Genomic DNA, 26,691 nt, shown 5'->3' on the forward strand with positions numbered 1-26,691 from the left:
AATAGTGAAGATATCTTATGTTTAAATTCAGTAAATACTTTTATGTTTTGGGAATTACAGTTCCCTAAAAAAAAAAAAAAGGTCTTGGTTACATTTGGGTCACTGTTTTGTTTCTTGTAGTTTCTTCTTTTTTGAGATTTTATTTTTGGGCAGGCCTCAGTGGCTCAGCCTCTTAGGCATCCAACTCTTGCTTTTGGCTCAGGTCATGATCTCACAATGTTGTGAGATCAAGCCTCCTCTGAGCCTGCACTAGGTGTGGAGCCTGTCTAAGATTCTTTCTCTCCCTCTGCCCCTCCCCTGCTCCTGCTCTCTGTCTCTCTTTCTAAAATATGTATGTGAGGGGGAGGGGAGGAAAGAGGTGGTGGTGATGGAGGAGGGCACTTGTGGGGAAGATCACTGGGTGTTGTATGGAAACCAATTTGACAATAAACTATTAAAAAAATAAAATAAAATATGTATGTGTATATATGTTTTTATTTTACTTGATTATTTTATTTTTGAGAGAGAGAAAGAATCTTAAGCAGGCTTCATGCTCAGTGTGGAGCCCCATGCAGGGCTTGATCCCACAAATCTGGGATCATGATCTGAGCCAAAATCAAGAGTTGGATGCCTAACCAACTGAGGCCACCCAGGTGCCCCAAGATTTTATTATTTTAAGTAATCTCTACACTCGGCATGGGGCTTGAATTTACAACCCCTAGATCAAGAGTTGCATGCTCTACCAACTGAGCCAATGAGGAGTTCCTCTCCTAGTGTCTTTTGATGATTCAGGGTGGCATTGGTAATAAGATTTTATCTTGAGAATGCACATTGGGTTTGGAAGATAAGAAAGCTAGACTCTACCTCATCTTGGATATTCTTGCTACCCTTTGTCATAGAAAGAAACAATCAGTTTTTCTAGAAAACATCTGTGAAGTTCAGGCTGCTGATTGTTGTAGCTGATCTTCCATTTGGGACTTAATTCCTGGCTACAGTGTGTATATATATATATATATATATATATATATATATATATATATGTATGTATGTATGCATGCCATGGAAACCGTTGGCAAGACCTCTTAATTAAAAATTTCTAGTAATAACCTGGTACTTCTTTCCACTCTCTTTTTCTTTCTTGGGGTACTGAAATATTTTCTAGTTAATCTCATCATATTTAGGGAGTAATAAGGTCTTTTTTTTTGATGTTTATTTTTGAGAGAGTACAAGCAGGGGAGGGGCAAAGAGAGGGGGACAGAGGATCCGAAGAAGGCTCTGCGCTGACAGCAGTGAGACCAAACTCACGAACTGTGAGGTCATGACCTGAGCCGAAGTTGGATGCTTAATCAATTGAACCACCCAGGTTCCCTGAGAGGAGTAAGTTTTTGAGAGACCAGCAACAACCCTATAACTTACTTTACTTTATCTTCTGAGCTTCTGCCTAGGGATCTGGGTATTGGATCACTGACTCTAGATCTCACCTTAATACTTCTCTCACCTTAATATTTCTGGCTAATAGAAATATTTTCAAAACCACTTACCAGAGACAAGCCATACATTTGGATCCAAATTTTATAGCTATCAGTAGAAAGAGAAAAACACAGTTATAGTGTTTATAGTGATTCACAGGGTTCAGAAGGTAAAAACTTACAAGTTACTCAGCAAAAGCATAATTACTTATTTTACATATGGGGACCGGAAAGAAAATTCCCCCACAGGTCCCCGCAGTGATATGATGAACAATGGTATACATCTTTACCAGAACTCAGTCATAAATTCGTAAGTCCCATGAGGTTAAGGATCTTTGTCTTACTCATCTCTGTTCCCAGTGCCAGAACAGTGCCTAACCTAAAGTAGACACTGAATGGATATTTGAATGACTAGTGGATGAGTGGATTAATTTTTATGGTATTATTTAAAATGTTTTTTTTAATGTTTTATTTATTTTTGATACAGAGAGAGACAGAGCATGAGAGGGGGAGGGGCAGAGAGAGAAGGAGACACAGAACCGGAAGCAGGCTCCAGGCTCTGAGCTGTCAGCACAGAGCCTGACGCGGGGCTCGAACCCATGAATGTGAGATCTGACCTGAGCCGAAGTCGGAGGCTTAACCAACTGGGCCACCCAGGCGCCCCTAAAATGTTGATGGAGGAATGCTGAGTGACTCAGTTGATTCCGACTCTTGATTTCAATTCAGGTCATGATGGTTTGTGAGTTCAAGCCCCACATTAGGCTCCAAACTGTCAGTGGAAACTGATGTCTGTAATTCAGTGAAAGCCATTCCTCAAGGGCCTTTATATTACTTAAGATTGGATCTACAGAGATAGAGTTTGGACCCTTGTTCTGTTCCCTTGGATATTATCTAAATATTTTTGGTGTTGTCATTAATTGTTAGGTTTAATGAAATCAGTAAAGTCTGGTGGCATAAATTTTTATTTGGGTCACAGAAGTAGAATATGGTTAATAATAACCTGTTGGAGAAGACTATGGTTTTATCTGATTACTTATTTTGCCACACTTTAACCCTGAATTTACTCATCATTCCAAATATTTATTTACCTTTCAGATAGAGGGAATTTCTTTGTTGTCTTGGTAATGGGTCTGATTCTTACCTAATTTTTTAAAAAATGTTTGTTTATGTTTGAGAGAGACAGAAATGTGAGTAGGGGAGGAACAGAGAGAAAGGGAAACAACAGAATCCAAAGCAGGCTCCAGGCTCTGAGCTCTCATCATAGAGCATAATGCGGGCCTTGAACCTGATCATGACCTGAACCAAAGTCAGACGCTTAACCAAGTGAGCCACTCAGGTGCCCCTACTTTTTTTCGTTTTTAAGTTTTTATTTATTCACTTAAGTAATCTCTGTACACAATTTGGGACTTGAATTCACGGCCCTGAGATCAAGAATTACATGCTTTTCAGACTGAACCAGCTAGGCACCCCAAGATTTTTACCTACTTTTTTTTTTTTTTTTTTTTTTTTTTTTTGAGAGAGAGAGTGCATGAATCCCAAGCAGCCTGGTACTCTCAGTGCACAGACCCAAAAGGGGGTCGAACCCACAACTGAGATCAGAACCTGAGCTAAAATCAGGAGTCAGACGCTTCACTGACTGAGCCACCCAGGGGCCCCCTTACTTTTGATGATTTTGCTTCTAACATAGAAGATAAATGAATGGTCTTATTAGCTTAAAATTTTTGTTGGTAGTCTCAGACTTTGTTACAAAGACCAGGAAGAAGGTTGCAGTAGAAATGATAGCTACAATTTGTCGACTATTCATATGATAGTCCCTATATACAAGTGCTTTCACATACATAATTTATATCTCAGGGTAGTCTTGAATGTCTTAGTCTTTTCCTTCCAGAAGGCATTGTTTTCTTTATGTTGCCTGAGGATTTTCCAAATATGAAAGGGAAACAAAAATGAATTTGAAAAGTTGAAGAAGTCTGAAGAGCTCAGTTTAGAACTATTTTTATTCCATGACAGAAAATACATTGATAGTGACTCGGGGATATTTTGCTTTATTAAATGTACATCTTGCTTTCTGTCCTGTACTTTGTATATGGGCTCTTTTGTCTTTTGCACAACTCTCGTATTTTTATCAATGAGCTTTTAAAGAGAAAAACAAGGCACTTACTGGGAAATAGAAGGATTATATATGCTGAAATTACTGGCCGTCAGTTGGCTTGCTATTTAAGTCTTGAGAGGATGGGGCAAGTGAAGTATATGGATCAAACTGAACATCCAATGTCTGTGTTTAATCAGTGAGGACAGGTTCCTTCTCTGGTTTTGGATACAAGTTGTATGTTTTCAGGAGTTTCCACTTGGTAAGAAATAAAGGCACTTCAGTTTCCAGCACTTTTCTTCTCACACAGGAGCATACATGGGAAGAAAAAAGGTTTGTTAGTGATTGAAGGTTTGAGGGAGGGAAGTGGGGGGAAAAATGAAGAAGGGAAAGGTTTGCAAATGCATATGACACTGAGTTAGAGGGGTCAGTGCTGCCTGCAGATGCACAACCCCATTTGTGCACTTGAGCATGGCCTGAGGGAGCATTGGCCTGATGAATGCAGAGAGAGATGCGTTTTGATCGAGGTAATTTCCCTCAGATGGGTCTCACCATTCCATGAATCAAAACCTGTCAGCAAGGAGCTAAAGATGGAGTGAAGTTTATTGTACGTTTGTTTCCATGCGACACCGTCACGCTAGAAGGGTCAAGTGAGAGAGATCATTAGAACTGTGTTGATTTACTGGGCCTGTTGTGCACTTTCCCTGCAGGGCAAGGAGGAAAGAGGCTTTAGGAGGGGAGCTGAGGGGCTCTGGGTGGGGAGAGCAGGGCAGGCATGCACAAAATAAATAAAACCCTCACTGGTCTCTGTGGGTGAGGGGTGGGCAGGCTGTTTGTAGGGGGGTGGGAGGTGGGGGATCTGTATTGTTTTTTTCCCCTTAGAGCCTCTGGTAGATTTGCCGCAGATGCTCTGCCTGAATCTCCAGGAGAGACACTAAAGGTTTGATTAAAAAGGGAAGCTCATGGAGAACTCTCTGATCCTAGACTTAGTGGCTAAAGAAGTGTGCCCCCTCTCCTTTTTTTTTCCTCCCTCAGTGTTTCCTCACCTTTGAGCTGAAAAGGAAGCACAGGAAATTTAATTTGGAAGTGAAGATCCCCGTTTCAGGATGTAGCAAAATAGAGAACCAGAGGAAAGGCTGTCCATACATCCTAAATAGATACAGGATTTGTGATGATATTTGTGAAGAAAATGGCCCCAGGGTTTGCACTGAGAAAAAAACAAAACAAAACAAAACAACCTCCCGGCTGGATTTCAAAAGTACATCTCCCTGTCTGTAAATTGAACTTGCTAAAGTACTCCTACTGCTGAATTGAATGAAAATAAGTACATGGTGATAGTTCAGCAATATATGATCTAGTCTTGTCTTTCCTTAAGCCGGGAATGGGATGCTCCTTTTATTACCTCTAACACTGTGCGTGGCCTGGAGACTTTATGAAATGGAGATATTCATCTAGAATATTCTAAAGGTATTCTCATTTTGAGTACTCCATTTTAATCTTTTTTTTAATCTTAATGGTGGTAGACAAAATCAAGAAAACTTTTCCTAGTGACTTTAAAAAAAAATTTTTTTTTTAATGTTTTATTTATTTTTGATACAGAGAGAGACAGAGCATGAGAGGGGGAGGGGCAGAGAGAGAAGGAGACACAGAACCGGAAGCAGGCTCCAGGCTCTGAGCTAGCTGTCAGCACAGAGCCTGACGCTGGGCTCGAACCCACGAACGTGAGATCTGACCTGAGCCGAAGCCGGAGGCTTAACCGACTGAGCCACCCAGGCGCCCCTCCTAGTGACTTTGATAAGGAAAAATATATGAGAGCTATGTTCATTGGAAACCTTCCTAATTCTTTTATTACAGTTCAACAGATGGAGTAGCCAGTTAGGTAAAATTAGAAACAGATTCAGTTGAGAAAATCTTTAGTATAACATTATGAACTGGAGTCCTTTCCCTAGATCCCTAGTTAGTTATAAAGTGGAGGCATATGTTATGGTAGAAAGAGGATGGGATCCTGGCATTGACCCAGGTTATTTTATATGGAAGTGGTTGAAGCAGTTTACAACTACCTTTAGCTAAGGGTCCTACTGATCCACCTTCGTTTGGGAACTAAGCATTTCTTCACGTTCTGCTGCTGTTCTTCCAAAAAATGCTTATGTGAGATGGTAAAGTTAGGAAAGTGGGTTGAGTAAACTATCCTGGGTTCCATTCCTGGCTCTGCCACTTACTATTTGAGACTTTGGGCAGGTTACTTAATTTCTCAAAATCTTAGTTTTTTTAATCTATGAATTAAATTTAGTCATACTATGTATGTAAATAGTACGTACTGTGTTTGAGATTATTATAAGAAGTAAATGAGGGGCGCCCTGCTGGCTTAGTTGGAAGAGCATGCAGCTTTTGATCTTGGGGTCTTGAGTTCAGGACCCATGTTGGGAGTAGAGATTACTAAAAAAAATTAATTGATAAAAATGTTGGGGTGCCTGGGTGGCTCAGTTGGTTAAGTGTCCGACTCTTTTTTTTTTTTTTTTTTTTAATTATTAATGACAGATCTGAGCTGTCAGCACAGAGCCTGATGCGGGGCTCGAACTCACGAGCTGTGAGATCATGACCTGAGCCAAAGTTGTCTGCAACTAACTGAGTCACCCAGGGATCCTAAGCATCCATCTCTTGATATCAGCTCAGATTTTGATCTCAGGGTTGTGTGTGGGTTCAGGCCCCTCACTGTACTCCATGCTGGGTTTGAAGCCTACTTTAAAAAAAAAAAAAAAAGTAAATGAGATACAGCGTGTGAAAAACTTCATAGTACCTGGCACATAGCACTCAGATGTGATGGTAATATTATCATCATTATTTTAATTTATGATTATTAAAAACAAGAATACTTTTTTCTTCAAACCTGGCTTAAGTGTTTTACAGTAGTTTAGATTGCATCAATTATATACCCACTATGGATTTGCTGATAGTTATAATGAAAAAGGCAGAAAAACTATGTAGGCAATATTTTTTTCTTAGTAATACACTATGATTAAGTGATAACTTGTGTGTGTTGGATACTTCAGTCCTTCATAGCCACCAACCTTTCTTGGCTCCTTTCTTTTTCTTTCCTTTTTTTTTTTTTTTTTTAATGTATTGATTTATTTTGAGAGAGAGAGCGAGCACGTGCACTGGAGGGGCAGAGAGAGCGCGAGAATCCCAAGCAGGCTCTGCAGTATCAGCACAGAGTCTGATGTGGGGCTTAAACTCATGAACCAAGAGATTATGACCTGAGCTGAAATCAAGAGTCAGGCACTTAGCTGACTGAGCCACCCAGGTGCCTCTCTTGGCTTCTTTCTAACTCACTAGAAGAAAATAAACATGCTTCTGAAGCTGAAAGAGCCAAAGTAAGACCAAGAAAGTATTCCTGCCTACTGTGTTCAGAAAACTGGACTCGTTAAACAAATTAAACACAGAAGGCTGGATAGCTGCCCTGTTTTTGGCCAAAAACATGGCTTCTACGGTCATAGGAACAAAGGCAACTCCTTGGTTGGGGATGAGAGTTAAAGGTTTTAAAAACTTCCTGTTTCTTGGGTGCCTGGGTGGCTCAGTTATTTGAGTTCGACTTTTGGTTTTGGCTTAGGTCATGATCTCATGGTTTTGTGAGTTCGAGCCCAGCACTGGGCTCTGTGCTGACAGAGTAGAGCCTGCTTGGGATTCTCTCTCCCTCTTTGCTGCTCCCCCATTCACACTGTGTCTGTCTCTCTCAAAAATAAACTTAAAAAAAAATTCATGTGTTTCTGTAGATCTCTTGATTGTCTTTCCTTTTAACTCTTTTGTTTTGGGGAGACCCAGAGATACAACCTACCTTCAGACTGCAGGAATATGAACTCCTTAGGTTTTAAAAAAATAAATAAATAAAGTCAAAGAAACTGTCGTAGCCCTTGGTAAAGGTGTGTGTGTGCGTGTATGGAGTAGAGGGTCTCGTGAGGTACACAGAGAGGATAGGATCTTAGTCTAGATGTATGCCGAATTCTAGAAGATCCTTCCTAATGGAAGAACACCCAGGGTGCCCATCTGACTTTAAATGTTTACTAATCCTAGGGCCGTGTTTTGTATTACTGGTGACTGGGTGTGGGGGAAGGTGGAAAAGGAGAAAATAACCTTGTTTTGTTTTTGTTTTTTAAGATTTTATTTTTAAGTAGTCTTTATACTCAATGTGGGAGTCAAATTTATAGCCCCGAGATCAAGAGTTGGATGCTCCACTGACCAAGCCAGCCAGGTGCCCCAAAAATAACTGTTAAAGTGGGGTAATAAATAAATTGGCAGGGTTTAGGTCCTTATGGGAATATATATGAGACTCGTACATTGAACAGTGTTAGATGTGAGCATTAGCTCAGTCACCAAAACAGCTATAGGAGAATGACCAGCTCTAAAGCATACCAGCTATAATATTTTCTCCAGTTGCAGGACAGGCATCATGAATCTCTTGGATGCTTGGGAAAGGTACAGGGCATCTTTCTCTTAGAGAGATGACTGCAGCTAATTTCTTGACTCCCCTTTTTTCAAAATCATTTCAAACTATTCAGAGCATTCTATGACTTTGCTAGGCATTCATATTGCTTGGCTTTCTTTGTATGTTCTTCAGAAACATCACTCTGGCATCTTTCCCTTCTAATCCTTGGCAAGTAAATGGAACTTGTAAGCAGTGTTCAATAAATAGTTTGGGTGCCTTCTAGTAACCTTTTGTCCTCAGGTGTTACTCACTAAAGCCTCAGTGTTCCATATCTCTGAATTACAGGAGTTTCTTAACAGAAATTTGTTGTATGGGTATTTTGTATGTTTTCTTGACTCCACCTGTCTTATAAATATTGAGGCCGTACTTAAAATTAAGTTTTTTATCATTCTTAGGGACAGTATACTGTATGCTTGCTTGTTTAGTTCCTGTTTTCTTCTGTTCGTGTAATATTTGGTTCTTAGTGCAAGGTTGGCTGGCATATTGTGACCATTAAGTTATAATTTCATTCTCTTTTATCTTGTAAATGGAAGCTAATTTGTTTCAACCCTTTTCTTTGTCCCTGAACAGTCTGAAGATGATGAAAAGCTGAAAAAGAGGAAGGAACGATTTGGGATTGTCACAAGTTCCGCTGGAACAGGAACTACAGAGGATACAGAGGTAAAATATACCTAGGGTGCTTCATAGAGCCCTTGAAAGGAAGTAAGGGTGAAGAAACATTATTTCCTCGGCCTTCTTCTTCTTCTTCTTTTTGTTTTTCTTCTTCTTCTTTTAAGTAGGCTCCCCACCCAACTTGGGGCTCAAACTCGCCACCCTGAGCTCAAGAGTCAGGTGCCCCTCCCTGGCATATATATATATATATATATATTTAACTTTACTTATTTTGAATGAAGGGGACAGAGAGGGAGGGAGAGAGAGAATCCCAAGCAGGCTCCACACTGCCAGAGCAGAGCCCAACGCAGGGCTCAAACCCATGAACCATGAGATCACGACCTAAGCTGAAGTCAAGAGTTGGACACTCAACTTGCTGAGCTACCCAGGCGCCCCTTCCTTAGTATTCCTTAGAATACTACTTAAGTGCACAAATAATAAGATCTTTTGTTCTTTGCTCGATAGCTATTTTCTGGATAAAGTGGACACACTGAATTCTATCAGTGTACTTAATTTGGTGTTAAAGCCAGTTAGCCTAGAAAGGAGTGCAAGATTTGAAATCATAAAAGCTTGGATTTGAAAAGTGGCTTTACCACTTAGTATTACTTAGAAGTGATGGCACATTTTTGAGCCTCAGTTTCATCATCCATCTGGGAAGTAGAGATAATACATACTTCAGAGTGGTATTTAAGCATGAAATTATTCTATGTAAAAAGGGATGATTCTGTGTAAAATTCTTAAAAAATATATATTTTTTATGTTTATTTATCATTGAGAGACAGAAACAGAGCATGATCATGGGAGGGGCAGAGAAAGGGGGAGACACAGAATCTGAAGCAGGCTTCACGCTCTGCCCTGTCAGCACAGAGCCCGACATGGGACTCGAACTCACAAACTGTGAGATCATGACCTGAGCCGAAGTCAGATTCTCAACCAGCTGAGCCACCCAGGCACTCCTCACATGTAAAAATCTTGACCCAAAGCCTGTCATATTATATTTAGTAAGTAGGAATGTCTTTGATTATCTGCTTGGCATATTTCTTTGATTATTTAGTGAAGATTATATCCAACTCAGACACTAGTTGTGCCTAACTCCCCTCTGGTCAGTGGACTCAAATGAGACTTTGTTCTTATCACTTTATTTATAGTTTTTTTTTCTTAATTTTTTTTAAGTTTATTTATTTTGAGAGAGTATGTGGGAGGGGTGCAGAGAGAGAGAGAGAATCCCAAGCAGGATCTGCCTGAACTCAAGAACTGAGATCATGACCTGAGCCAAGATTAAGAGTCAGGCACTTGGGGCACCTGGGTGGCTCAGTCGGTTAAGCCTCCGGCTTTGGCTCAGGTCAGATCTCATGTTCGTGGGTTCGAGCCCCGTGTCAGGCTCTGTGCTGACAGCTAGCTCAGAGCCTGGAGCCTGCTTCTGGTTCTGTGTCTCCTTCTCTCTCTGCCCCTCCCCCTCTCATGCTCTGTCTCTCTCTGTATCAAAAATAAATAAAACATTAAAAAAAAAAAGTCAGGCACTTAACCAACTGTGCCACCTCGGGGGCCTCTGTTTGTTCTTTAAAGATGTGTTTATCCACTGGAGTAACTCACATTAACTAAGACCCTGAGCACTGGCAAAATTACTCAGAGCTTTGACAGACAATATTGATTTGGTTTAAATTTAAGAGTATGGATAATGGGGGTGCTGGCTGGCTCAGTAGAGCATGGCACTCTTGATCTCAGGTCATAAGTTCCAGCCCTACCTTGAGCCTACAGATTATTTTAATAAAAAACAAAAAGAGTATGTATAATGGAGACTAAGTATCACCTCAGGTTTACATAGAGAATAGTTGAAATAATGAATATGTTTAGAATTCTAGAAACGTCCTGGGTGGTAAAGAATTTGCATTGTTCTTTCTTCCTTTTATCACATTTACTTCTTTCCATCTACCTCTGGAGATGGCCTTTACTATTTTGTTTTGTTTTGTTTTGAAGTAGGCTATATGCCCAACATGGGGCTTGAACTCATCACCCCAAGATCAAGAGTTAGCATGCTTTACCAACGAAGCCAGCCAGGCAGCCCTGGAGATGACTTTTGAAAATCTGTTATCTAACACACTCAAAATCCTATAAAGTCTTTTTATGAATAAATATCAGAGTCAGTCTTGTGGTGCCTGGATGGCTCAGTCAGTTGAGCATCTGACTTCAGGTCATTATCTCAAGCTTGTTGAGTTCAAGCCCCACATCAGGTTTGCTACTGTCAGCCTGTCAGAGCAGAGCCTGCTTCAGGTCTTCTCTCCCCCTCTCTCTCCTCTTCCCCTGCTTGTGCTCTCTCAAAAATAAATAAACATTAAAAATAAATAAGGGTCCCTGAGTGGCTCAGTTGGATAAACAAGTTGGCTCAGGTCTTGATCTCACAATTCATGGGTTTGAGCCTGCGAGCTGACAGCTCAGAGCCTGAAGCCTGCTTCAAATTCTGTGTCTCCCTCTCTCTCTGGCCCTCTCTCGCTTGTGCTCTGTCTCTCAAAAATAAATATTAAAATAATAAATAAATAAATAATAAATACATAAATAAAATGCCACAGTCAGTCTTTTAAATAAACTCTGAAAATTTTACAATCCGAAAAGTTTACATCCCTACTAGGAAGAAACTTGAATGAGTTTGTATTCTTTGTGCTACTAATTTAGAAAAAAGCATTACCTGTTTTGCTTTAAATGTTGATTTAGTTTTGTTTATAAGTATCAGCTTAATTACTGACTTGTCAGAATGAGCAGTAGTAAACCTAAAGACTAGTTTTAATTGTGGCAAAATTATTCTCTCTGTGCCAGGGAAACTGTTGAACCAGTCATGTTCACTAAGGTGGCACATTGGCTTCTCCAAGATGAGGCAGATGAGGATATTGTTACTTGGCAGGAATAGTGGTTTTTATTGGGAGAGTCAGTGCATATAAAGGAGTAGTACCTTCAGAGGTTGATGGAGTTTTAGGAACCAGATAACTTTTATTTGATTCTAAAGAATTGTGTCAGTAATCCAGGTAGAGTAGGCTGGGCATACTCTTTTTATATATTTATTTATTTTGAGAGCGAGCAAGCGAGACAGAGGACAGAGAGGGAGGGGAGAGAGACAGACTTTCAAGCAGGCTTTGCACTGTTACTGCAGAGCCTGATGAGAGGCTCAAATTCCCAAACTGTGAAATCGTGATCTGAGCCAGAATTAAGAGTCAGGTGCTTAACTGACTGAGCCACCCAGGCACCCCATACACTCTTCTTTTTAATCTAAACTAAACTTCCTGTGTTGATGGAATGAAAAAAAGTCCCCTGTTTGCTGGAGGCAGTAGTTGGAGTGAGATGAAGGACTCAGTGCTGTTTTGTGAGTTACTCCCAGAACAAAAACATCTTTCTCTCCTCCTCCCCCACTCCTCATTTTGTGCCTCTCTCTAGTGCTTGACTCCCTTAAAGAGATTCATGTTAGTGGCTCTCTTCCCTCCCAGTTATCTGTTGGCATTGAAGATGCATGTGTCCTTTGTGGATTTAGAGGCTTAAGGGATAGGCTGGTGTTGGGCCCTAGTGCCCAGAAAGGCATCCTCCTCACCTTCTCCATGAAAAGATAGCATTGGTCACCACTTTTTCTTGTGAGATTTCTCATCTCCCTACTGACTAGAAGATTCTCCACCCTGTTAAGAGTCCGTTGTTTCCATACTAACTTGCTGTAAGGCTGAGTGGCCCTCTCCTTCAGGAATCTTTCCATTTTCTACCACTGTTCTCTTCCTTTTCCTCACCCCACTCCCTACTCCCCACAGTTTTTTCCCCTCTTCCCAGCAAACCTCCCTCACTCTAACTGGATAACTAGAGAGATTCAAGAATAAAATCTCTGGCTGGCAAGCTGAAGCCTGAGTCTTCCCTCCTCCTTGAACCTTGTGATAGTTCATGTGATTTTGGATTAAAGCAGCCAAGAACCCAAGCCACTGTTGTCTTGCAGTATAATTTTTTTCTTTTTGCTTCTTCCTTACAGGCAAAGAAGAGGAAAAGGGCAGAGCGCTTTGGGATTGCCTGATGAAAAGCTCTTAATGTTTCTGTTCTCCAGTGGTTTCCATCTCTCTGACTTTTCTTGGTCATATATAAATGCACAGTCATGTGCCTAGGTCCTGCCTCACAGTGAGAGAGCATGTACCCCGGGTACATCCAGGAACTGCAGCAGCAATTTGACTCATTGCTGTTCCAACTTTAAGGTTGTTGTTCTTGTGTTGTTGTTTTTTAATTATTATTTTGCTTGTTAATAAAAAAAACAAATAGAAAAGAAAACAATGTGTTTTATTAGGTGCTCCATTGAGTTCTTGGGGCCAGATTAGACTAGATATGGGGAGGTTCGGGGGCAAATATTACAGGAAATTAGCCATAAGGCCTTTATCCTTTACAAAAGAGAATAAGGAAAAGGATTTGAGTCTATCCCTTCAAGCCTATTTATTCCCTTCTCTCATACTCACAGGCATCCTTTTACTCTTTATCCTCTATGAAGAGGCCAGATTTCACCCTGACTCTTTGCTTTGGCAAATTAGTGTGACCCATAGGGGTAAAACACAAGGGAACACTGAATTTTAGGAGGTACAAAGGATATAAATACAAGGGCTGATTGATTGGTAGTCTGTTATGAAATGGAGTTCAGAGTCCCTATTAAGGAGTCCAGCAGGGCCCTATTTTCAAGAGTGACCTGGTGTAATACTATCTGGTTTCTGTCAAAGCCAATATGTGGGACCCAACTGGTTATGCAGTTCAGGAAAGGAGATGGGCTGGTCACCACTCAGAGTAGAAGAAAGTGTGGGGATTCAAAGCAAGACAGGAGGTGTCAGAGGTGTTAAGCATTGTTATCTAGGTCATTTAGGAACATCAACAATGGACTAGAGGCCTCTACTTTTTTTTTTTTTTGTAAGTTTGTTTGTTTATGTATATATGTATGTAATCTACACCCAGCATGGGGCTCAGTGAACTGAAGATCGACCTGGAGATCAAAACCATGCTCTTCCTACTGAGCCAGGCAGGCCCCCCTGGAAGCTTTTACTTTCTAATCAAGTCCTAGGTTAGTTTTGTCTTCTTCTGTTATAGAAGTATGTAGTTTCCTTGGCTGTGTTTCTTGGATATTACTAAAACCCCTTTTCCTTGCTAAGCCTCTTACTTAGGTTTGGCTCTCCCTAAGCAGGCTACTTGTATGTATTTGATGTTTCACCGAGATTTGAGACACACTACTTAATCATTTTGGATATGTTGGTCTAGGGTTTCTCCTTTTACTCTTTATTTTTAGACAGCTCTATAAGGTTAGTTTTTGGTGGTTTTTTTCCACCCCCAGAATAAAATTTAAGTGCCTGGCTCCTTACCTGAAGACTTTTGTACCTTGATCAGATCCTGTGTTGCTGTGGTGTAATTCCTTATTTCAATTTCTACTAAAACCGTCCTGGTTTTGTGATTAATAAAAAAGTAATTGTTTGACTTCCTTCTTAACAAGAATCTCTTTCCACACTGCCTCTTTGGTTGCTGAGTAGGGCAGGGACCTAAGTTTAGATGCTTTAAAAAAACTATGCCTTGGAGAGCAGATCCAAAGAATACCCATTTATTGTGAATTTTGCCCTAATTTGAGACTTTGGAGAGGTGAACAAAAGGGAACATTGGTTAATGTTTCTCTTCCCTCTGCCCTGTTCTGTTTGCTTTCCTTTTCTTTTCTCCAGGCCCTGATTTTGAGCTAACTTTCCTTTGTTTGCTCTGTGTCTTACCTTATTTGAAAACAGAACGACAGAAAATTAGTTGATAGCTTGAGAGAGATTATAGATTCAGTAAGGATTTTCTTTTTTTTTTTTTAATTTTATTTGTTTTATGTTTATTATTATTATTTTTTTTGAGAGACAAAGAGACAGAGCATGAGCAGGGAGAGAGGGAGACACGGAATCTGAAGCAGGCTCCAGGCTCTGAGCTGTCAGCAGAGCCCGATGTGGGGCTCAAATTCATGAGCCATGAGATCATGATCTGAGCTGAAGTTGGATGCTTTACTGAGCTACACAGGCGCCCCTTGTTTCTTCATCTCCTAAAATCTTCCAGAAATGTATTCAACCGTTCCCCAGGATTGTCCTCCTGAAGCTTAATCATTCTTTTCCCCCACTCAGCTCATTTCCCCAAGCCTTTGATACAGTGTTTCTCTAATTGGGTTCTTTTAATAACCTTTTTCATCTCATTTCAACAGCTGTTCTTACATAGATCAGAAGTCTCTCACCTTCAAGCCTGATCACCAAGTCCTCCTGTTTTTGTGTCATTGCAGTCATTCCTTGCATACTTTTTGAGCATGAAAATTCAGGATGCCTGTCTTTTTTAATAATTCAGTCTTAATATAGTATCCCTTTAAAAGCATCCAGGCTTGAAATTCTTTATCTGGGATCCAAGTACCTTTCCTTCCTATATCCCCCACTCGCCCTAGTGTAGCTGATCTAGGATCCAGATGAGGTAGCTGACTCCAGTCTTCCTTTCCCTGTCCTGAAGCTGTGACATTCTCTGCATACCTGGAAGCTCTTAATGAGGGAGTCTATAAAAGATGGGGGGTGGGGGGATGGGAACTACCTCTCTCAGCTATAAAATCTGTACCTTTTTATGGTTCTCTGAGAACCATGGGATCCTTTTCTTTTTCTCTACCATCACTCCAAACTGCCCTTCCCCCTACCCCAACTCCTGGGGACTTCTGAAGATACAAGGCTAGAAGTTTCTGTAGTGGTGAGAGCTGTAGGAAGGAAGATGTGAATAAGAACAGGACTTCTTGGGGTTGGGTTGTATTACAATGTCTGACATGAGAAACATGAAGGGAAGAAAGGAACTTATATACAGGAGAATAACTTTTTCTCTGTTCTCTTCTGTGTGGGCCTCTGACAGGTAATGTCTTTCCTCTGATTATTGAACTCCACTAAAATCTAACCTCCCCCTCTTGCTACATGTCCACATTCCTGTTTTTCCTTTCAAAGGGATTGAAAAACAATGGCAGGTTTTACATCTTTATGTACCATTTGTGCCCAAGGTGATCCAAGTTTTCTCTTTCTTTTCTTGTCATTTTCTTTCCCTGCCTTTAGTTTTTCTACTTCTCAGATTACTATTAACAGAATAGATTAGAGTGGAATATTGTGTAGCAACTACTTAGATGTAATTCCTCATTCTACTATACTAGTTCTACTGGCTCTGAGACTGGGCAAATCAGTGCATGATTCTTTCCAGACCGTACCCAGTAGAAACCCTATGAAAATTGGTAATAGATTATGTACTCAGCACAATTTGCTTACCATAGTTTGCATAGTAATCATTCCATACCCTCAATTTTACTAGGTGATTTACAGTGGAAATATTTCTTTTCCCGGAGTAGGTTCCAGCCAAAGGGTAGGGAGGGAGAGGAGTAGATTTGTTTGTGTACATGAGTGCACGTATGTGTGCATGGGCTGCATATGTAGATACATGTAGGGATTCTGAAGGTGGGAAGAGGTGAGTCCCAGTTGCTCCCTTACTCCAACTCATGGGCAGGTAAAGCTGACCTCGTGGCCTAGAGCATTGACTTCCATGCTTATGCCTCACTTCTGATCAGAAGCTATAAATGCCACTGCTTGCTGGTTAACTTGGGGCCCTGACATCCTAAAAACGGGCCAAGGAAAAGACAAGGATAGCTACTCCTGCGTTGGGCTGGAGTTCTTTTGGGGATAAAAGTCATCTGGCAATCTCTTCTGGATGCCCTTTCAACATAGGAAATGAGCAGTGGGAGAGAAAACCCATTTTTAGCTCAAGCCAAAAGCTAGGAGTAGGTGTGGATAAAGCAATTCCTTGGGAAAATATGACATGTAGCACTTTTATCCTCTTTCAACCTCACTTGTTAGTCTGAGGTGGGGCCAGTCTGCTGACAGAACTGACGACAGGGAAAACATGGCGGCACACTGAACCCACAGTGGCCCTTACCCCTATTGTGAATCAGGTTGATGGGATAGGAGCTTTGCTTTGTTTTTGTTTTTTTAATGTGAAGTAGGCAATATGTTCTAGATACATGGGAGACATTTTTATAGTGGAATCCAAGAAAGACTCTGAGGTGCTGAATCATCTTGGTAATTTACAAGTTGAATGTGTTGGTTTGGTTTGTGGATTTTGGTGAAACTTTGTTGAGGCACCCTAGGATCAGGGAACTGCGGGAGAGTGGGACAGGTACTAGCTAGACCATCTCAAGAGAACTTAATGTGAGCCTGGAAGTGGGTTTTGGTAATCCTTGGGACTGTTTGGATCAAGTTGTCTGGAGAAGAGTTGTTTCAGGTCCTCTCTCTTTCCCATTTTCTGCGCATCCTTCCTTGGACTATATGTCCCCACCCTCATCTCAAATGCCCCTAAAGTTTTCTTCTTGCTCCAAGGACCATCCCCCCCCCCCCCCCGCCGCAACCCCCATCTTCTTCTTCTTTACACACAAGGTTTTATCCTCTCAGATCCTCTCTTGTTCCTGGTCTCCAATGTGTAAATGTGGCGCTTGATTAGGAAGAGTTCATGACTGAATTCTAAACTCTTTGACTGCTTTTATTTTTTTTTTTTCAGGTTCAAGTGCTGGATTGTGTCATGTGACCATCCCAAAACTCAGAGCACCCTATGGCCATCCTTGCCCTCTGTCACATAACTTGAAAACTGCCAGATGGCCTTTTTGCAATGTTCCCTCCAGGAAGCCTTGATCTCAGTGAAGAAGTCCTTTCCCGGCATTCCAGTGCCCCGTCACCCCATACTCCTCAATCACCCTTAACAAACAAAGGCAATCACACACACGGTGTAACAAATACACAAAGTAAATAATAATTACACTACTTACGATCAGAGGGGCACTGGCCAGGTCCACACATAACATGAAGTGGGAGAGGGGGTGCTAGTTCCCACTAGGTTGCTGGACTGTGCCTCCAAGCCTCTTTACCCCATGCCTCTTTGGGGTGTGGGGGACCAAGGAAATGAGACTTCAACTCTTAGATTAATATTCATAAGAAAGACCTTCCCTCCCAACAAAGGTCATTATTTGGTGGTGTTAAAGGGGCATATTCTAAGTGTCCCCCCAAGTCTAATGCTCCAGCTCTCTAGAATTTGTAGAGGGAAGTCACCTGATGTCTAATGCCCAACCCCTACCCTGTGCCAAGATCAAGAGACAGGAGCATTTGATCTTGGAGGAGGCATCTTCTGTTCTTCACTTCTCTATTCCTCTCCTTCAACCAAGGAAATGGGAATGGTGTTAATGGTCAGGTATATCTTGTTCTCCAAGATTGGGGTAGAAGGAAGGATGAAGAACAGGGCCAGAGAGGAGAGGCTGGGGATTAGCATAGCTGTTACATGGGAGGTGAGTTGAAATGCTTAACAGCCCCTGCCCATTCCTATACCAATACACCTCATCTCATTTTTTCACTATGGGAATGGGAAGAAGATTACTGAAGCTCACCAACATCACCTTCCCAAGGGTGGTCACATACCTTTGCCCCTTCTACTATCTGGGACAGTCAGGAGAGTCCTACTCTTGGGAAGAACAGGCCTTCCAGGTCATCTCTCCAGGCCGGGCTTTAGTTCAGTACTGTTTGCATCAGACCCATAACTGCTAGCTCTACTTAGAGTGACAGTTTTGCTGAAGATTCTTTACCTCCTCTCCTGACATCCTCGAGGCTCTTGCCTGGAGCCAAGAGGTCTGTGGTGAGGTATGGATAGGGTGTGGATTAGGAGAATCTCCACTCCTTGGCTTCAGGCACACTGTCCAGCTGGGAGGCAGAGGGGAACTTGTACTCTGAAGCCTGTGACTCCTCTAAGCCTCACATCTCTTCACCACTACTCTGGTGCCCTGGTTATCTGTCCCACAGCGAGAGGTATTTTATGTCCATAAAGTGCCCGTGGTAAGTGCTCAGAATTCATCTCTTGGCTGTGGCGGGTGCTGCTATTTCTCATTCCATCGAGGGGAAGAAACTGAGGCACAGCGAGTCCAGAGGATGGTGGGTCAGGATTATGGGAGGAATGAATAGGCCCAGCTAGTGACTTGGAGTGGCAACAAGTCCCTGCCTGTTTCCTAGCCTTCCAAACCAGGGAGTCTCCATCCTTCTAATCCTCCGCTCTAACTGGCCTTGTCAGATGCTTTTCCCTTCCCCATTGTATTGTTCCCTCCCTGCTGCCAGGTACTGCTAGATTCCAAAAATAAAAGATAAAATAATTATAGACACTCTGCTCCCTTGTTCTCCCCCCTTCCACCCTGAGCTTTGGGTTTGGGGGAACTAAAATGTCCCCCCTCTGGAATCCCTTCCATCTTGGTCTGCTGGCTCTATTCCCTAGCCCAGAGCAGTGATTTGGATTCAAGTGCCCTGTAACCTTCAACCATCTTACTACTCATTTCTTGACTCCTCCTAACCCTTCCCAGACCTGGGACTCTGGGATCTCTATACCCTTTTTATTGACCTGATAATAGAGGCTGGGAGGAGGGGTAATCCACAGGCTCTTTGGTCTCTCTCTTGGCTGGGGGGAATTTGGGCATATGTAGATCACACCCTCTGGCTAAATAACTCAGGACTATGAGGGTGGATCTGAGGGTTAGTTTAGTGGCTCTCATATAGATCCTGAATGTTGAGGGTGCTCCCCTCCCCTTTTCCCTACCCCCAGCTCCTAAACCCTAACCTCTTACCAGTTTCCATGACTGCTGGAATTCAGTTCAACCCATTTGGCTCAGGAAGGTTAAGTTGAGTGATTATGGGTTGGAACCTTCTATATGTTAGCCCTCTTGCCCTCTACTCCCATTCCCAACCCTGGAAGCTTTATACAAGTGCTTAAGTAGGTGGGTATTGAGGGAGAACAGTGGGTGGTGGGTAGGTGGGTAATAAGGGAGAAATGGGGCACAGTGGGCAGGGGCCCTTCTATTTCAGTAAAGCCAAATACCAAAAAATGAAAAGTCACAATAAATAAATAAATAAAATTCCAAAATCCTTACTTTTGCCCCTGCCCTGACTTCCCTTCCCCTGGCCACTGCTGGAGGGAGAAAGGGAAGAAGCTAAGAATGGATTTTTTATTTCCTCCTACTGAGAATGGTAGTCAGGGGATCTCCCCAAACCATACCAAGCCCCTCACCTTGCCAGTGGAAGAAAGGAGGCTGGGTGTGGGGCTTTCTCTTACTCCATTTCAGCCTCTTTCTCATCTTTTATCTCTGCCTGGTCTCTGTCTCTTCTGCCTCTCTCCCTTTGCCTTCTAACTGCTGCTCTTTTTGTTCCTCTGTCTCTATCCCTCTGCTCTACCTCTGTCTCTACGTCTCACCGTCTTGCCAAACCTTCTCACCTGCAAACCTCAAACACTCCCCACCTGACTATGGCCCCCTCTTCCCCGTCCCCCAAACCCCTCACCCATCAATCCCCACCTGCCTCCCTCTGTTGTATTGCACACTGCTTGGGCAGGGAACAAGGTGTGATGTTCATGGGAAGAGGTGGAGGGAGCTCTAGGGCCTGGGGGTATGGGGGTCAGGGCTGGGAGTCTAGGGGTAGGGTCTATGGGGGAGGCATCTTCTGTCCCCCACCTTAGGAGCAGCCACAGCGATCCACCACCATGCCAGGGATCTTGCCGTAGATAATCTGCTGCTTGTCATTGAAGTAGAGCATGTTGATTGGGGACATCTTGGTGGGAGTACAGCAGGGCCCAGCAGAGCCTCTTGGATTAGCCTGTTGCACCAAGTGGGTGTGCGGATACTTTTGCATGAACATGTACTCGCACTGGCCGGAGCAGTAGTTGGCCTTGTATCGTTTAGGCGCGATGATCCAGTCCCAGCCAAAAGCCTCAAAGTCCACCGTGAGAGGGTATCGGCAGCAGCGGGACTCACTCGAGTGCTCATCGCAGTCCAGGCCCAGGTTCCGCCGGGACCGTTTTGTGTTCTCTAGGACCCGAAGCTCCATAAAAGGATGCTGGGGGTGAGGGAGAGGAGAAAGAGATGTGATAGAGCCCTGAAGAGCTCCTACTCCCTTCCTTTCTCACCTGCCCTTCAACAGGGGCATCAGAACAGACCATTCATTGCCTTCTCAGCTCTTCCTCTGCTCCCATACCCCTTATCTTCTACCCTCTTTCCTTGCAAGCTAGCTGTCCTTCAGCTCACTTCTCGAATTCCCCCTCATGGCAGTCTGATCCTGATCAGCCCCTTGGCCCTGGGCCTCATCAACAGCCCATTTTTGTGTTCTCTTGGATCTCCTGTTAACTCACAGCTTCATCCCAAATCTAGTTTTCAGGCGTTACCTGGCTTGTATCTGAAAAATAATAGCTGGCACTCCCCACCCAATTCCCCAAAACTGTTCCTCTCACCTGGCCCAAGAGAAATAATACTGGTCCCCAGCCCTTCTCATCACTGGTCTGTCTTTTCCAACATCCCACCTCCTTAGGGCCAGGTTACACATATCTGACACCATCTCAGGCTCCCTGCTCACCAGCCCCTCAGCTCCCGGCCCCAGGGAGGTGACAGCCAGGTCTGTGCCACTGGGATCAAAGGCGTTGATCTCGATGCCCCAGTTGCTCTGTGGCTGGCGGAACCAGCTGTGTAGCACTTGCTTGAAGTCGATGCTCTGCCAGTGGCCTGAGCGTGAGTGCAGCTCAATCTTGAGTGAGCGGATACGGATGTGACGCCGGCCTCCGCCCCCTCCCCCTGCAGTCCCTTCCCCAGTTAGGGGTTTTAGTCGCAAGATCTGCAGGTAGACTGTGGCTGGGCGGGGCACGGGCCGTAGATACACCCACAGCTGGGCCTTCAGTACCTTTGTGAACATCACCTTGGGGCTGAAGTGGAAATGGCAGCAGAGAGGGCTACCATCTGTCTGCACCGCAGGGTCCGCTGATAAGAGAGAAGGGGGCACAGCATCAGCAAAGGATATTTGTGAAGGGCGTCAGCAGCCCTGGGTGGCACTGACAACTTGGAAAACTCTGCCTGAGTTATCCAGTTCTTTACCCTTCTCTTGTTTGTCTTGTTGACTACTATGTCACTGGTACTCAGGACAATGCCTCCTTTCTTTCCCTATAGGATGTCTCTATCAGGCCTTACTGATCTGCATCCATTTGCCCCAATACATAGGATCCCCTCTACCAGATAACCTGCACAAATAGCTATCAGGGATATCCCCTTTCACCTGCAGCCTTCCATTCCTCCAAGCTCCCACCCGTCCGTCCACCCCCGACCCCAACATGTAGGGCTCCAAACTTTTCTGAACTTTTGATGCTCTTCATAGAAGCCAAACCTCATATCACACCTGCTGTCCTCAGGCCACCTTGTCCCATTCCTGCTCTGTGTTATATGGTGGCCAGGTGGAGCCTGGCACAGCCCCTACCCCCAACCAGATGGCCTCAAGAGTGGATAACCAGGGTCCAGATAGGGAACAGGAGCTAAATGTATTCCATGAAGTAAACCAGAATTCAGATCTAGGCTTCCTGTACCATTCCTGCTAGAAATATACTCAGAAGAATGGAGCTACTCAAACACTTCTTGCACATGTGACTCTCTAGTCTCCTGAATGTGAGAAAAAGCTTCCTCAGTTATTTCCTCCTCATCATCACCATTACTGCCTCAACTTTTGAGGAAGGGAAAAACTACCTCCCGTGTTGTTTAATCCTACTGCCCAAAGCATCAGCAATAATATTCAACACACCAGATCAACTGGAATCAGTCTTCTTTTCTCCCCTGAGTTTCCTGTGGTTTCTCAGTCTTTACAAAGGTTTAACATCTCAACTTCACATTTTGACCCATTACCCCTTATTCTGGACTATACATTGACCCTTCTTGGGTCTAATGGCTGATCCTTAGCATCTGCCTCTGCTTCCATTTCAGCTCCTCTCAGTTCCCCCTTTCTAATCTCCTAAGTCAGTTGAAAATGCCCTAAATCATGTTTCCATTGGACAGGAATATCCATTCTCATTCTAAACAGACTGAGAGAAAAAGAGTCAGGAATGAGTGTCCAGAGCTATGTAAGTATGACCAGGAAGTCCAGGACCTTAGGTATCATGCTCAGGTCTTGAGTTCTGCATAATCATGGAGGACTTAGCACCTGTTGTCTCCCATCCAGCACTGCCCCTACCCCCACCCCAGGAGAAGGAGGGTCCTCCAAGTGAAGTGAGGAGGAAAGTGTTCAATGATCTTCATATATTCACGAATGAGACACAAAGTTCCTCTGGTAGCTTCCTTTCCCTTGGTTCTTCTCTGAGGTCCCAGGACACTGGTGGTCCTCCCAGTTATCCTCCTGCTGGAGCTGCAGTGCCAGTTCATGAGGGAGGTTCAGGGAGTAGAGATTCAGAGTAGCTGGGGCTGGGAAGCTGTTGGTGAGATGGGGCTACTATGCCTGATTTCATAAGGTTGTCTTATTTCCCACAGGTCTTCACTATTAGCTATTAATCTCCATGAGGGTAGATGCTTGTCAATACTGTGTCTGTTTTGCTCCCCGCTGTAGCTTTAATACCTCCTATAATACCAAGCACTGTTCAACAAATGCATGCTGAATGAACTCCCTAAACTCTAAATCTTAAATTATACAGGCAAGAGCCTAAAAGTTCTTCTGGGCATCTAAACACGTTCTTTGACTACAGTCAAAGTGGGTTTGATCACTGCTTGACTCCTCATTAACCTGTATCTGACCTTACCCACCAAACTTCTCAGTGATACAGATAATAATTCTTGTTTCATAGGAGTGCTTAGCATTAAATAATGAAAATAGTAGTACCTTCTCAATAAATGCTGGTTTATTGTTAGTTTTGTAAACTCTAAACATACTGCCCTACCTAAGCTGACCCAAGGTTTAGAGACGGAGGTTTGGGCACCAGGGCCCCATCCCTCTATGTCTTTGGTTTCTTCAGACAGATACCCCAGGGAATCACCATCCCCATCTCCCCCAGGGGATGTGGGGACAATTGGTACTACAAGGGGACTGGGCCAAGATGGATGGAGAAAGAAAAGGGAAAGGGGAAGAGACAGGAGAGAGGCTGGAGGTGGTGAGGGAGATAAGAACAGAGAAGAGACTGTTAGAGATGAAGGCAGGCTGGAAGAGATAGGCAAGAGAACTGGAGGAGAGGGGAAGGTCATGGTAGGGGGAGAAGAAATAAGCTTGGGAGCTGAAGAACACTGGGAGAGGAGGGGGAATGCTAAAGGAGTAGGTGGAGGCTAAAAAGTGAAAGGAGGAAGGTAGTAAGCCCAGTGGGGTAAAGAGAAAGGATAGAAGGATACAGAGAGGGGAACAAAGGAGAAGCAGGTAGTGCCACAGAGGGAAACAAGAGGCTTATCTGAAAGAGTCCCCAACACACACATAGGCCCAGCTCCCAAAGGGGAGGGGAAGGAGCCACATCTGTGTTGGATTGATCGGGTTGATGGCAGGCAGCAGGTCAGGTTTAGTAGGCGGTGCTGGTCTGGAGAGAGGTCATTGCACTATTTTCAGCAAAAGCCCAACCCCCTCCCAGCTCACCACCTCCTCCTCCACCGCCCCCCCCCAGCCCCCTAACACACTCTCCATACCCAGGCTGTAAGGCCTAAGGGCAGGAGGTTGGGCTAAGAGGGCAGGGGCCTCTTGGTTTAGGAGAGCAAAGAGAAACTGAGGGGCTGGGCTTGGCTCCCAGAAGGGCAAGGGGGCTGGGTTCCCAGGATGAAGGCTGGGGTGGGAGAGCCTGAGAGGGTGGAGGGAACTAGGGCAGGCACTGCAGCCTAGGAGAGGTGGGGGCTGGGGTCCAGAGCTGAGGGCTGGGGGAGGGGAGGAAGGGGGAGGGGAGCGGAGGCCATCTCTGCTGACAAACACCTCCCCCGATTAACAGAGCACAAGTCTCTTATTAAAGCGGGTCCCTGGGGATTAGACTATAAAAGTCTCTTTTTCCTTTTCCCCTCTCTCCCTCCCTTCCCCTCCGCTCCCCCTCCCTCTCATAAGAGCTCAGCTTTGCTCTTAAAGGGGACGTACAATACCTGGCTGGAGACCTAGTTCCCTAGTTATCCTTAAGTGGAAAGAAGGCTGAAGTTCAGATAGAACCCCACTTACTGGTGTTCTTCCCTGCCCCCCCCAGCCTAACCTGCACTGCCCGATCCATGCACGTAGAGTGTCTTCACTTCCTGTACCACCATTACCAAGACTAACTCTGAGCTCAAACCCGTTGGTTAAGAGATGCTAAGGATGTAAAGAGGCAAGGGGAAGGTCCATCGCTCATTCTGAAACTCCTTACACACACTACACCACAGCACATCTTCTTCCAGCAAACTCTTTTTCAGAATTCCTCTACAACTGTTTCCTAGAATCCCCACCCCCGCCCCTGCCTTCAGTCAATCTTAGACTGACCCTAGCTTCTGTAAAACACAAGGGAGACTGAGGAACCCAGACAGATCCCAGACTTTCTTCACTCCCACCACCACCACCACCCTCCTCAGCAAGTTTCCTAGTCATTTGGATTTTCTTTTCTTTAGGGCCTGGTCAAGTATTGTGGAGTTAGGGTCTGCGGAAAGACTGGTGGCAGTATGAGGCACTCAGCCTCCCAGAAGCACACCTGGGTTCCTGTGCCTCTTCCCATGGGGTGGGCCACTAGGACTTCACCTCAGCCCCCAGCTTTTTATGACCCATCTGCCAATAAACCAGCCCCCCCCTTTCTGCTCAGAGCCATAAAACCAAACTGGAGTGGGGGGAGTGACTTTGCCAAACCACTGGGGAATAAGATAGGGCCTGGTTCCCTGGGGTTGGAGTGGGGAAGGGGTGAAGGGACCTCAGTGGGGGAGGGGAAAGGGAGTCATCTGACCCTAGGGAGAGCTGGTGGGGGGCGCCGGGGGGGGGGTGTTGGCCTGGATTTTCCAGGCCATAAAATTTCAAAGCAGCTCAAGTCTATTAACATGTTCATCTTCCGTTTGGCCAGGGGTTTGAATGCCTGGGTTCCCCCTCCCTTCTTATCTATTTCTTTCTTTTTCTCCCTAGGTCTCTTTCTCTCTCCTCAAGTCCAGTTTCTAGCAGGGGCGAGTGGATACGGAAAGGAACGAGAAGTTTTGAATCGCCAAACGGGTGCCCTTAGCCCTAGCGCAATGGAGTTGAGTTCTCTGAGCTCAGTCAGTATCGAGAAGGCACAGCTTTTCCAGCCCCTTGGGAGAGCGGGTGTCAGAAGGGCTCTGGGTGAAATAAGTGCCAGTTGGGCTGCCGGGAGAGACACACAGGGCTCTGGGACCTCACTCCTGCTGGAGGGAGAAGAGCACTCAGTTCTCTGCAGCCCAAGTGGGCGCGTTGCGGAGCCAGGGGTGGAAGGGGTGGAAGCGGTGGAGAGTCGGTGCCAAGGCCATTGGGACGCAGAGAGCGCCGCAGCCCGCTAGGCACTGCAGGGGTCCCGAAGCGTCCCGATTCGGTTCTCCAGCCTCTCCACCATCGCCCCTCAGGACTGAACGGGTGCCCCTTCAACTCCGCTGACAATGGGCCCCAGCTTCCCCAGGCTCCCCGCAACACGGGTCTTTTTCGCACACACGGGGTAGAAGGCGGCACTCGTAAACCTCTCGGTTTGCCCTCCCACCTCAGGGAACGGCGTGTGCACACAACTCCGCAGCCCATCTCCACCGCTCGAAAAACTTCTACGAAGGAGCAGCCCCCGCCCCCCAATCAGTCAAGTTTTCGCAGAAAAGGCTTCTGGGCCAGAGCAGCCGCGAGCGCCCCGCTTCAGAGCCGGAGGCGCTCACTTTCCCGGACCCCGAGCAGCACCCCACCGCGCGCGCCCCGCCGCCCACTTACTCTCCTGAGCCATGCTAATGACAGTCTCGGTGGTGGCGTGGTACTCGTCCTCCTCCAGGAAGTCCTCGGGCTGCAGCGCGTCGCCCTGGAAGTCGTGTAGGTCCAGGATCTGCTGTAGCGGCGGCGCCTTGGGGAGCAGCTGCTTCACCACCTCGCGGCTGATGTTGGGCGCCTCCTTGAGCCGCAGTTTGCTCAGGATCTGCGACTTGATGCTCTCCAGGCGCAGCTCGCGGCTGTGCTGCCGCCACACGCACACCGGGCAGCCGTCGGGCTCGGGCGCCACGGACGGGGCCGGCCGGCTCGAGCGCT

The 26,691-nt window shown here is 44.8% G+C and overlaps 2 protein-coding genes across 2 annotated transcripts in view; one reads left to right on the forward strand and one right to left on the reverse strand.

Moving 5' to 3' along the window:
• SARNP (SAP domain containing ribonucleoprotein) overlaps window positions 1-12,952 on the forward strand; it is a 46,751-nt gene extending 33,799 nt beyond the window's left edge. Inside the window, exons 10-11 of the mRNA XM_029954570.1 lie at window positions 8,588-8,677; window positions 12,663-12,952. Coding sequence (XP_029810430.1) covers window positions 8,588-8,677; window positions 12,663-12,704 — 132 coding nt within the window. The 3' untranslated portion in view covers window positions 12,705-12,952. The remainder of the gene's footprint in view (window positions 1-8,587; window positions 8,678-12,662) is intronic.
• Window positions 12,953-17,189: 4,237 nt separating this feature from the next.
• GDF11 (growth differentiation factor 11) overlaps window positions 17,190-26,691 on the reverse strand; it is a 9,689-nt gene continuing 187 nt past the window's right edge. Inside the window, exons 2-4 of the mRNA XM_029955464.1 lie at window positions 26,383-26,689; window positions 21,103-21,500; window positions 17,190-20,589 (exon numbers count right to left, since the gene is read on the reverse strand). Of these exons, the coding sequence (XP_029811324.1) occupies window positions 20,209-20,589; window positions 21,103-21,500; window positions 26,383-26,689 (1,086 nt within the window). The 3' untranslated portion in view covers window positions 17,190-20,208. The remainder of the gene's footprint in view (window positions 20,590-21,102; window positions 21,501-26,382; window positions 26,690-26,691) is intronic.

Source organism: Suricata suricatta, chromosome 10 (assembly GCF_006229205.1).
Source record: "Suricata suricatta isolate VVHF042 chromosome 10, meerkat_22Aug2017_6uvM2_HiC, whole genome shotgun sequence".
NCBI lineage: Eukaryota > Metazoa > Chordata > Mammalia > Carnivora > Herpestidae > Suricata > Suricata suricatta.